The following is a 13299-nucleotide window of genomic DNA, read 5'->3' as shown; positions in this document are numbered from 1 at the left end:
GGGCAACGATCAGTTCCTTGGTGCTTTATTCGGCCATGTTGCCAAAAAAAAAACGTCTTCAATACAACAACTAAAAGTTTAGATTTTTCCTTTTTTTATATTCTTTTGTTTGCTGTGAAAATCGTGTACAAACTGACGATGGCGAGAGTAGGGTTCAGTCGCGTAGCCAGGATTAGCGGGATTAGCGATCCCTGATCCTGATCAAGTGCAGCGATAATCAGGACCTGAGCGCGTTTATCGAACCGCATCGAACGTATTAATTTTTAATTAGCAACAAAAGCCGAGGAAAGAGAGGAAGAGCAGGCAGAAATACCATCCTGAACATGTAATTAATAAGTCATATCATTAATTATTCATGGTCTTCTCTGTGTTGTGAACTTTCAGCTCCAAACAGAGGACAAGATCTCACTGTTTTCTCCTGGTTATTCCTTGTGACGTAAGTTTTTCATGATCGTACAAATTGTTTTCATTTCCAAAACTTACTTTCAGATGTTTTTTTATTGACACGTATAGCTTCTCCTTAAAGGTTCTTCGGCCGTCCCTCTTGAGGAACCAGACGCAGAACCCTTCTATCCACATACACTCAAACCTGTGCTTGTGTTGACCCACAGAGACGAAGCTCCACCGACAGCGAAAGGACGCGTTACAAGGATGAATTTATACCCGAAACCTCCTGAGCTTCTGATGTATGTCAGAATCAGAAGCTCTGATATTTTCCATGTGTTCATTTGCACAGTAGGGGGCGCTGTACTGTCATGCTGCCTCCCAACGTAACAACCAATCACAGCATACTGCTTTCATACTATTCCAAAATGCCCAGGAACTGAAAGATCTCACTCTGAGGAGGTACCTGTCAACTTTTGCTCTATCACTATTGATTCAGTGCACAGGTGCAGGCTGTTTGTTAGTACCTTGAAGTGTATACGTATTTAAAATGATCTGTATTTGTAGTTATCTGAAATCCGTAGGCGCTCGAGCTCCAGATTGTATAAGGGCATGTTCTACACGAGCGAAACCCACATCATGGTGCATTTATCTCTGACTCTGTGCTCATTACTCTCTGCTCGCTCCTCTACGATATTTATAAAGTCATATCTGACTTCTTATCTTCGTAATATTCTCGTCTGGATATCTGGCCACGCACTCGGAGAGAAGCCTTATCTCCTGCCCGAGCCTGTTCTCCATCCTGAAGCAGGAACAAAACCAAGTGCTGCATCTGACTGTTCACTCTGAGGAACCCTGTAGCTAAGTGACGACGATGCTCAGAGATCCGGTGGAGAGTCGTAGCAAATTGCTCTGAATGGGTTTTAGACAAATCTTTGTTCATCAGGCTGGGGTTCTTGTTATTCGACCAGGTTGCCAGATTTCAGCAAATGCTCAAAATTGATAGAAGTCCTGAATCGAACGAAAAACTAAAAAATAAATGACACAGTTTTCTATTTTTCACACATTCTGTGTAGGAGGATGAGTGTGTTTCTGATGTACAGACTTTATCCACTCCATAATCCTCCTTTCTCCTTTATAAAACTTTACAATATTCTGTAATGCATAAAACTATTTGCACTACACACACGTTTATACACGTCACCTTGTATTTATTTATTTATTTATTTATTTATTTATTTATTTATTTATTTATTTATTCCCAACCACAATCTGTATAAAGACTTTTGATGTACAACAGAGGTGGTAAAAGTCCACACATCCTTCACTCAGCAGAAGTGCAGATGCTGATGTTTTAAAAGATCTTTTTTTAACTCAAGTGAAAGTAAAGAAGTTTGAGCTCTGAGATGTTCTTCAGTAAAAACTAGTGATTATTACTACCTGTTTTAGTGTCATATAAAATATATTAATATAAAACAATTTAAAATGTTGTTCTCTGATGAATGTATCCAGGCTGAAGCTCCAGCATGTAGAACACGTGTAGATCAGGTGATCGGTGAGAAGAAGAATTTCGATCACTAAACAGATTAAAGCTAAAGGAACGAGTGTTTGGAAGATGTGACTCGTGCAGAAGAAAGTACAGATATTTGTGTTAAAATGTAGAGCGAAAGTAAAAAGTTGTCAGTAAAAATAAAGTGATACCAGAGAATGAAAGTATTTTACAGATCTGGTAAAAACTCCTGCATTCTGGACTCATTAAAGCTCGTGTATGTGTTTACTAGAACATCAAGATACTGATACCAGAAAAATCTACTCAACTACAGTAAGTTTCTGTACATTACATCTGACCTCTGACCTTAATATCTTAATAAATCACTAATGTTTACATTTTAATACTTTATTGTGTTTTATTATGCACCATAGAGAGACCCTGTGCAATGATAACAAAGAATCTATCTATCTATCTATCTATCTATCTATCTATCTATCTATCTATCTATCTATCTATCTATCTATCTATCTATCTATCTATCTATCTATCTATCTGTCTATCTATCTCACTGTGTGCGTGTGTTGGGCCTGCGTGTGTCTTTAAGGGCTGCTGCTGGTGTGTGTGTGTGTGTGTGTGTGTGTGTGTGTGTGTGTGTGTGTGTGCGCGCTCGCGTTTCATCTCGGGCTTCCTCCGTTAGCGCGCAGACGAGCTGAAACGGGCGCGAGCAGCTGGATCGTTCTGAATCTCTACGCTCGCGCGCATGTTTGTGTGCGCGCGTGTGAGTGCATGTGTGTTTTGTCACATGCGGTGTGCCGGACTTTTGGATAAAAGGCAGCTGATTTCTCTTTGATGATGATGATGATGATGATGATGAAAATGAAGACGGTCGCGTTCGGTGTCGGTGCTCACAGGACGGTTCTCGCGCTCGTTCTGGCGGCTCTGTGCGCGCTCCGGTACGCGCGCGCTGCCCACCATCACCGTGAGTACCGGGCACGGTCTACCTTACCTCTTTATCTCCGTGTGTGTGTGTGTGTGTGTGTGTGTGTGTGTTAGTAGAACAATCGCGCGCGGCAGGATCTTCCTTAACAACTCTTTAACTCGTGCGTATTACAGCAAACAAACAAACAAAACAAACAAACACAAAGTTATACAGATGTTTGGATTTAACGCGAATTGAAGTTTTTAAAATACGTAATTAATCTACAAATGTATTTTTATTTAATGTTTGCAAATATTCAACTCTTTAATAAATGATTTTCGATCTCAGAAATGAAGAAAATAAATGAGGGAAAAGAGGAAATTGTCGGGTCCTGGCCTTCCCGACCCCGCACGCGCCTCCGTGTCTTTGATGTGCCGACCGTAATTGGGTGGCACGCGCTGGGGGAGGGGAATAAAAAGTTGCGTACATAATTAATTAATTATTATTAATCACATAAAATGAAATCTATAAATCCACGCGCAAAACTCTCGTGAGAGGTTGACCACGTGACAAAATGAATAAAAGTAAATCAGAATAATGTTTAGTGTTTGGAACCAACAAGCATCCCCCCACCCACACACACACACACACACACACACACACACACACACACACACTGATTTTCCTTGTCTTTTTTACTAGCGAACCCTTTTAACGTCGCCACCAGAGGGCGCTCATTTCCAACAGCTTCCACTTGTTGCCCCGCAGCTGTAGGTCACATTTCAATAGTCAACGATTCAACAGCTGGAATATTTGCTTCATCGTCATTCTTATAGTGATGCTGATTGGCTGGAAGTAAAGGCGTGGCGTTATGACGTCATCCAGCGACCAAAATAAGAACGAACTTTTCCCACTTTCTCTGAGTAAAGCTGCTTTAAACATGTCCACTGTTAAAACTGATAAACAAATCAAACGTCTCTTTATTTCATATTATTCTGTATATTTTATATAAAAATGCTCATTTGCATATCCGTTTTTCACATCTCGCAGGTTATATTGCGATAATGAGGTGTAAAGAAGAGACATCAGACAGTCAGACATCAGACAGTCAGACATCAGACAGTCAGACAGCCGTAACCCGTCACACACTCGTCTCCTCGTGTGTTAAAGCGGAGATACGGCCTCACCTGATGACCTTTGACCTTTTGAAAAAGCAAAAGATACGCCAAATAAATTCGGAGATGCAAATGAGCTTTTACACAGCGCCAGAGTTCATTCGACTGAGACGGAGTGTGTGTGTGTGTGTGTGTGTGTGTGTGTGTGTGTGTGTGTTTGTGTGGGTGAACACACTTCTTTCCATCTCTCCTGTAATTTTCTCTCTCTGTCTTTGTTCATCTCTCTTTTTTATTTCCTTTCAGTCTCTCCCACTTTCTCTTTTTGTCTCTCTTCATCCCTCTATCTCTTTCCCCATTTTTTTTCTCTCTCTCTCCATTTTTTCCCCCATCTGTTTCTCTTCATCTCCATCTCACTCAATCTCTTCCTCTCCTTTTTCATCTCTCTGTTTCTCTCTAAACATTGTCTCTCAATCTCATATCTCTGTCTCTCTCTATTTCTCAGTCTCTTTATCTTCTTCTGTCATTCTTTCTGTCTCTTCGTCTCATTAGGGCTTGCCATAAACAAGCGTGTGTGTGTGTGTGTGTGTGTGTGTGTGTGTGTGTCCGTCCTCAGGGGTTTCACACTAATAACACACTCACACTTTTGTTATTTCTCCGTCATTAAGCCAAGAAAGAGAGAGAGAGATAGACAGATAAAAAGGAGGAGGAGAAGGAGGAGAAAGAAAAGGAGAAGGAGAAGGAGGGGAAAGAAAAGAGGAGGAGAAGGAGGTGGAAGAGGATCAGAAGGAGGAAGAAGAGAAGGTAGGGAAGAAGAGGAGGAAGCAGAGGAGAAGGTGGTGAAAGAGGAGGAGAAGGGAAGAAGAGAAGGTGGGGAGGAAGAGGTGGAGAAGGAGGAGGAAGAGGAGGTAGTGAAGAAGAGGAGGAGAAGGTGAAGGAACAGGAAGAGAAGGTGGAGGAAGAGGAGGAGAAGAAAGAGGGAAAGAAGAAAGAGGGAGAGGAGAAGGTAGAGGAAGAGGAGAAGGTGGAGGAAGAGGAGGAGAAGGTGGAGGAAGTGGAGGAGAAGGTAGGGGAGAAGAGGAGGAGAAGAAAGAAGGAGAGAAGGTAGAGGAAGAGGAGAAGGTGGAGGAAGAGAAGGTAGGGGAGAAGAGGAGGAGAAGGTAGAGGGAGTCTGATGTGCTGAAGTCCATATGGTGTTGAGTTCCTGCACAACACACACTTATTAGCATTTACGTTAATGATGACGTGATAAACCCATGTGTGGTGTGTAAACATGTGATATGTGATCTCACACACACACACACACACACACACACACACACACACACACACACATCTATACTTCAAATATTGGATGTAATAAGATGAGTCTCAGTGTGAGGTCTGGAATCGTAGTGATGCTCTCACTCTCACATCTGGAAAAAGATCATCTGATTCTTCTTAACCACCACACTACCTCCATCATCTCTCCATCCTTCAGTGCTTAAAGTTTCACCAGAGGAAACCAGGAAAACCCCAAATAAATGTAAGACTAAAAAAAAAAAAAAGAAACCAGAGGAACTGAAAACCGAAGAACTGAAGGAACTAGACCAGAGGAGGAACCATGAAGCTACAAAAGAGCTTGAAAAGACTAGCAGAACCCATGAACTGGAACAGTGTAGGAAACCGAGGAACAGCTTTCTGCACTAATCAGTAGGAACAGTAGGAAGATCTCTGGAAGTCAGGAAGATTGAGGAAAGTGAATGACTGAAGAACTACAAAAAGATGGAACCAGGGCATTGGAACTGGAGCTTTGAAAAACCATAGAACAATGAAGCTTGGGGAAGTAGGAACATCTAAACAGCTAGAAAACTAGGAATTCCCAGGAATTAAAAATCTAGGACAGTAACGAAACTAGTAGGAGAACTGGTAGAAGAATTCTGAGGAAGAAGATGAGATGAGAAGGAGAATGTGAGGAGGAAATGATAAATAGAGAAGGTAAAAAGGAGATGAGATCTGGAGGAGGCGAGGAGGAGATAAGGAGAAGATGAGATGATGAAAAGAAGCTGAGGAGGAGACCTGAGAACCTTGGAACAAATGGAATTTAGAAAAAGAACATGAACCACAAGATCTGTTCCACCAAAACTGAAGGAAACTATGAAAACCATGGAAATAAAGGAACTAGAATAAGAACAAGAAGAACCAAATATCTTGAAACCTAAGAAACTAAAGGAACCTTTGCTCTAAGAGATCTCTGAAAAACATAGAAAGGGAACTTTTGGAACTAGGAGACATGGGGCAACTTTATGGGAACTGGAGAAAACCTTGGCAGAACCAAGGAACCGGAAAAGAACGCAGAGTTTTGAGAACCAGTCAACAGAGTGAGATTAGGAGAACAGGAAGCAATGACCATAAAAAGAAAATGTGCTGGAATGAGCAGGAAGGAGATCAGGATGGAGTGTGTGTGTGTGTGTGTGTGTGTGTGTGTGTGTGTGTGTGTGTGTGTGTGTGTGTGTGTGTGTGTGTGTGTCAGTAATTGGATGTAATTACAGCCCACAACAGCAGCAGATCTATAGCAATGTGACCTCAAAGACACACACACACACACACACACACACACTCGTCTGCAGTATTTACAGGTGTGCTCCGTGCTCTGAGTGAGCGATCCGTAAAACTGGGTGACAGATGAGTTTATAATAAACTCGGTGATGCGCTGCGTTCACACTCGAACACCTTCAGTGCTGATCTGAAGGGAAAAAAACAAAAAGAGCAGACGGTAACCATGGCAACAGAGTTAGCACTTCTGCCGATCGTAGCGGCATATGCAGCTAGCATATCCGTGTAGGTTCCTTTTAAAACGCATATTAATGTGTGATTTTAATAGAAACATATACATGAAGGAAACCAGGAAAACGCACATGACCTTCATCACTCTTTATTCGGCCTCGTCCCAATAAACTCTTGTAGTGTTCCGCGTTTTCTACTCCTCCGATGAGGATTAAATCTCAGATAAGCGCGAGTTTAACGCTGAGCTAAAGCCGTAAGAGATTTCGACTCAAATCATGAGCAAATATCCCGGACCTGACATCGTTCTGTGGAAAATTGAGGGTTACGTCCAGGTTTAAGGTTTACGTTGGAATTATGACTGAAAACCACGTTCTGGTGGTCACCAGAAAATTGCACCTCTCTTTATTTTTGTTAGGAAAACACTCAGAGCTCGAGGGCTGGAAATGGAGACTCCTTCCAGAAATGTTTGCGTTAATACGTGATGATGTAGAATGTGCGCTGTGAATGAACTGTTGCTATGGAAACTGTAACCAGAACATTACATTACACCTGCACCAGTGTCAAACCTGCAGTTCCAGACAATTAATTACCACCTTCTGACCGATCGCAATCCGGAATCTTGTGTCAGGAAGTTGTTTTCCGAGCATCGGAGTTGATTTTGGAGGTGTAGAAGGTGTTTGTGTGTGTGTGTGTGTGTCTGGAATATGAATCGATCCTCGCAGTTGGTTTGGATGTAAAGAGACAGCGGCAGCGCGACGGGACTCTAAGTGAGGAACTTGGCAGTCTCTCACACACGCGATGGATTTTCCCGTCTTCGTCCTTCGGCTCTAATGTGAATCCGATCGGGAGCGAGAGCGAAGCGAGAGCGCCGACCTGCACGTCAGCACTCAACACTCACCAACTCAACTCAACTCAACTCAACTCAACTCAACTCAACTCAAGTCCTCCTGAATTCAGAACCTACTGCTTTCCAATCTACATGGATGAACTCATTATTAGTCCAGAGATAAACGCAGCAAATAAACATGGCGTCAGAGTCTGAAATGCTGGAAGTGTGTGTGTGTGTGTGTGTGTGTGTGTGTGTGAGGTGTTGAGTCTATTGTGCTAACAGCTCTACACATTCGGCTTCAGTGTGAACCGAGACAGTAATCTGTTATCCAGGCGATAAGCTGCTGATGACACAATGCGCTCGATGGGAACATTTCTGATAAAAATATATTTTAGACAGCAAACTGTGTGTACAGCAACCAAGAGTATCAAACACCATCCATCCATCCATCCATCCATCCATCCATCCATCCATCCACACTTCCTATCATTAAACACCACCATACAGTACATCAAACTTCAGCATTCAACACTGTAGCCATCCAATACACCTGTACCATCACCAACATTCAGTATCAAACACCAACATCCACCATCAAACACCACATTTCCTTATCAAACACCACACTCACCGTCAAACACCACATTTTACCAACAAGCATCAGCATTAAACACCAATATTCACCATCAAACCTCACGATTTAACATCCATCATCACTATTCAACACCAACATTCATCATCAATACAAACTTTAAACACCAACATCCACCCACAAACACCAATATTCACCATCAAACAACACGATTTACCATCAACCATCACCATTAAACACCAATATTCACCATCAAACCTCACGATTTAACATCCATCATCACTATTCAACACCAACATTCACACAGTGGTTGGTAATCGAATGTAAAAATCTAGATTTTCACAAGAACTATTTCATGTTGAAGCAGTCTGGTGTATGATGAACGACACGCGATTGTCCTCAAACATCAAATCTTCTGCTTGTGTTTTCTCCTGATTCTTATTCCTCCCCCACCCCCCACCCCTCCTTACACAGCATTTTTTGTTTCTTGTTTGTTTGTGCTTTCTGACTCTGTTCTATCTAAATAAAACCTCTTAATATTTATATTAGAGCTGCAGTGCTGGAGAACAGAGGAGTAGGCCAGAATCTGGAACTGGCAGCTGTGTGTGTGTGTGTGTGTGTGTGTGTGTGTGTCTGTGTGTGTGTGTGTGTCTGTGTGTGTGTGTGTGTGTCTGTGTGTGTGTGTGTGTGTGTGTGTGTGTGTGTGGCTACCGGGTGGCCTTTGCACACATCCCAAACTGAGATCAGAGGAACTTGGCTGAGTATCACACTTCAGGCTGTGTGTACATGTGTGTGTGTGTGTGTGTGTGTGTGCGTGTGTGTGCGTGTGTGTGTTTAGCCTTCGGCAACTGGACCATATCTAATCCATTGTTCATCATTAATGCCTCACACACACCTCTGCTCTGTGCAGACAGGCAAAGCAAAGCAAGTCCGCACACACACACACACACACACACACACACACACACACACACACACACAGTTTAGCTGCTAAGTGCTGCCACACATTAATCTGGTAATGCACTGAGGGAGACAGAGAGAAGGAAACTAGAGAAATGTGCTTTATACAGATGTTTACTGGAGCAAAATGAAACATTTACCGGACCACAATCCAGAAACCACAACACCTCGTTCATATCTGCTCCAAACATTTCCTGCTAAAAACACAATAAACACAACCACAGGATTTTTAATTAAACACCATGAAACATCATTCATCATCAAACACCATTAATCACCACCATTCACCATCAAACACCAGCATTCTCAATTAGACACCAATAAACACCATCATTTACTTTCAAACACCTTTAATCACCTTTAAACACCAGCATTCTCCATCAAACACCATCAAACAGTAACATTTGCCATCAAACACAAACACCTCTACCTACCATTAAACACCACCGCCCAATAGTAAGCACTAATAAACACTACCTACCACCATTAAACACTATTAAACCTCTGAACACTATCAAACACAATCGAACACTAGTAAACACTAATAAATACTATTAAACCTCTGAACTCTACTGAACACTAATAAACACTATCGAACACTATTAAACCTCTGGACAATACTGAACACTTTTAAACACAATCGAACACTAGTAAACACTATTTAACACTACCAAACACTTTGAACACTATTAAAGTTCTGAACACTACAGAACACTATCAAACACCAAACACTATTAAACACTATCAAACATTACTGAACCCTATTAAACACTATTAAACACTATAAACCTCTGAACACTATTAAACCTCTGAACACTATTAAACCTCTAAACACTATAAACCTCTGAACACTATTAAACCTCTAAACACTATTAAACCTCTGAACACTATTAAACCTCTAAACACTATTAAACCTCTGAACACTATTAAACCTCTGAACACTATTAAACCTCTAAACACTATTAAACCTCTGAACACTATTAAACCTCTGAACACTATTAAACCTCTGAACACTATTAAACCTCTGAACACTATTAAACCTCTAAACACTATTAAACCTCTGAACACTATTAAACCTCTAAACACTATTAAACCTCTGAACACTATTGAACACTATTGAACACTAGTTAACACCATTAAACACTATCAAACACTATTATTGATGTCAGGAACAGGCTGTTAAATTTCTGGCAACAGGGTAACTGTGTAGTCCAATGACTCCATTGAGTCTCTCTCTCTCTCTCTCTCTCTCTCTCTCTCTCTCTCTCTCTCACACACACACACACACACACACACACCTGTCACTCCATGTGTCTCTCACTAAGAGGACATTTTTCAGGACGCCGTCTCCTATTCACTTACACATTCAAATTTTGAGTCTCAGAAAAATATCTCTCTTAAATGACATCTCACACACACACACACAAACACACACACACACACACACACACACACACACACACACTCCTCTACACACCCCTATTAACCATAACAAGTTAGCATGTGTGCTTTTTAATCATGCTACGTATGCTAATGCTAAAATTGTTCTTTCATTCTCTCTCTCTCTCTCTCTCTCTCTCTCTCTCTCTCTCTCTCTCTCTCTCTCTTTCTCCAGATCAGTGTAACAGCCCCCTGCTCTCTCTTCTTCCTCCCATGTCGTTCCAGAGCTCCTCTGTCTCCTCTGAACATCATAGTGGGTTTTATGCTAAGCTAAACACCAGAGACGGTGAGTCAGCAGACACACACACACACACACACACACACACACACACACACACACACACACACACACACAGAGGGGAATTTAAGAGATTGGATTCATTTTATAAAGTGATGAATTTTGAGCTTCGTTTCTGTTGAAGCCTCAAATTATTCTGTAAAATTCATTACTGAGCAACTCCACTTTATCTCTTTATTCCTCTTTCTCCTCCCTCACTCCCTCTCTCCTTCCTTCTCTCTATCTATCCTCTATTACACTGCTTCACTGCTTTTGTCTGTCATCCTTTCTCGTTCTCTCATACTCCACTTTTTCCTTCTGAGGTTTTTATTCATCTTACTGTCCTTTCTTTCTTTCATTCTTTTTTCCCATTCTTTCTTTCTTTCTTTCTTTCTTTCTTTCTTTCTTTCTTTCTTTCTTTCTTTCTTTCTTTCTGTCTGTCAGGTGTTTATTCTTGGTTTGTTTTTCTTCATTTATTAAATCTTTTTCTCACTCTCTATTGCCTGTATAAGTGTGTGTAGTATGTGTGTAGTATGTGTAGTGTGTGTGTGTGTGTAGATGTGTGTAATGTGTGTAACTTTGTGTAGTATGTGTGTGTAGATGTGTGGAATTGTGTGTAGGTGTGTGTGTAGATGTGGCAGCAGAATGATCACACTTTTTCTATTTGTGTGTGTGTGTGTGTGTGTGTGTGTGTGTGTGTGTGTATCAGGAGGTGGAGGTTGGAGGCCTGATCATTCAGACCAGCTGCACTGGTTGCAGGTGGACCTGCGTGAGAGAATGGAGATTGTTGCCGTGGCGACACAGGGTGTCTCCGGCAGCTCTGATTGGGTGACGAGATTCACACTGATGTGCAGTGACACAGGACACGACTGGAAACAGTACCGACACGAGGATTACGCTGGAGTGAGTTACACACACACACACACACACACACACACACACACACACAGGCAGATTCATATTAGCAGCAGACATTAGGAAGTGAATAAAGAATAATAAATGAAGTTGGAGGTGTGATCTGAAGGCCGTATTGCAGCTTTACATACAGAAGCAGGAACAGGGAGGATCTTCACTCTCACACCTCACCACTGGAGGAGAAGATGCTGGACACATTCCTCACATGGTAGCGGTTTCTAGACTGGATTTTTAGGAGACAGAATGTTATGGAGATGTGACTGATACAACAACATAGAAACAGTTACAAATAAAAGTATAAAAGTCTCCTGTGCAAAACCTGGAATTCGATGAATAGAAACAGTGGAGAAGAAGAAAAAGAAGGAGAAAAGAAGAAGAAGAAGAAGAAGGAGAAGAGGGAGAAGGAGAAGAAGGAGGAGAAGAATAAGGAAAAGGAGGAGAAGGAGGAGAAGAAGGAGAAGAAGAAGAAAAGGAGGAGAAGGAGGAGAAGAAGGAGAAGAAGAAGGAGGAGAAGAAGAAGGAGAAGAAGGAGGAGAAGAAGAAGGAGAATGTACATGTATGTGTGTGGGGCTGCACGTGGTTGGATCTCGAGGTTTGGAGTGTGTATTAATGAGCGGCTGAGCAGAATCAGGTGTGTGTGATTAAGGAGATGTAGAGAGGAAACTGCTCCCACACACTGCAGCTCCAACATGGAACCAAACATGGAACCAAACAGAGGCAGTGAGAACTTTATTATTATTATTACATTTATGTATTTATTTATTTATTTATTTATTTACATTTAATTATAAATTTTTTATTTCAATTTCCAACTTTAGTTTTTTTATTAAAACAATCTGCACCTCTATTTTCTTATTAATAAACTATGAGGCCAAAAGTTTGTGGACACCTGCTTGTGCTTTTTGAACACCTCGTTCCATACGAAGTCTTCATTTCCTTTTCTAACGAGCTCCACTCTTCTGGGAGTGTTTGGATGAGATGCTTATAGGAGATGTTTGAGGAGATTCTATCAGTTCATCGTTCTATCAGTTCATCATTCTAGCATTACTTCATAGAACGATGAACTGATAGAATGATGAACTGATAGAATAGTGCACTGATTAAATGATGAACTGATAGAATGATGAACTGATAGAACGATGAACTGATAGAATGATGAACTGATAGAACGATGAACTGATAGAACGATGAACTGATAGAACGATGAACTGATAGAATGATGAACTGATAGAATAGTGCACTGATTAAATGATGAACTGATAGAACGATGAACTGATAGAATGATGAACTGATAGAATGATGAATTGATAGAATGATGAACTGATATCCGTCTGGCGTTTCCTCCGTAGTGAAGCCATACTCAGCGTCTCGGTTTGATTTACAACGCTGTCTCTTTTTCTTTTTCTTCTCCTTCTTCTAGTCTCTCTCTCCCTCTCTCTTTTTGTTTGTCTTATTTTGACATCTCTGGAATTGATCTGGAGTCACCAGAGCCAGAGGTTACATTCAATCCACAGTGGGAGGAAAAACAAACGGGTTTCACCTCCTCCCCCAGATCAATAACAGAGTCTAGAGGGTTTGATCACCAACCGAGAGCGTTCCCTCTGGGACTGACA

The 13299-nt window shown here is 41.4% G+C and overlaps 1 protein-coding gene across 2 annotated transcripts in view; it reads left to right on the top strand.

The window, feature by feature from the left end:
- Positions 1 to 2544: 2544 nt before the first annotated feature.
- The window catches only part of cntnap5b (contactin associated protein family member 5b), a 33462-nt gene continuing 22707 nt past the window's right edge, over positions 2545 to 13299 (top strand). Inside the window, exons 1-3 of one of the 2 annotated variants that reach the window (XM_046840698.1) lie at positions 2545 to 2855; positions 10675 to 10780; positions 11481 to 11674. In XM_046840698.1, coding sequence (XP_046696654.1) covers positions 10708 to 10780; positions 11481 to 11674 — 267 coding nt within the window. In that variant the 5' untranslated portion in view covers positions 2545 to 2855; positions 10675 to 10707. Of the gene's footprint in view, positions 2856 to 10669; positions 10781 to 11480; positions 11675 to 13299 lie in introns of both variants that reach the window. The other variant, XM_046840697.1, reaches the window with a different exon arrangement.

Source organism: Silurus meridionalis, chromosome 26 (assembly GCF_014805685.1).
Source record: "Silurus meridionalis isolate SWU-2019-XX chromosome 26, ASM1480568v1, whole genome shotgun sequence".
NCBI lineage: Eukaryota > Metazoa > Chordata > Actinopteri > Siluriformes > Siluridae > Silurus > Silurus meridionalis.
This window is presented reverse-complemented; position numbering and strand designations above follow the sequence as displayed.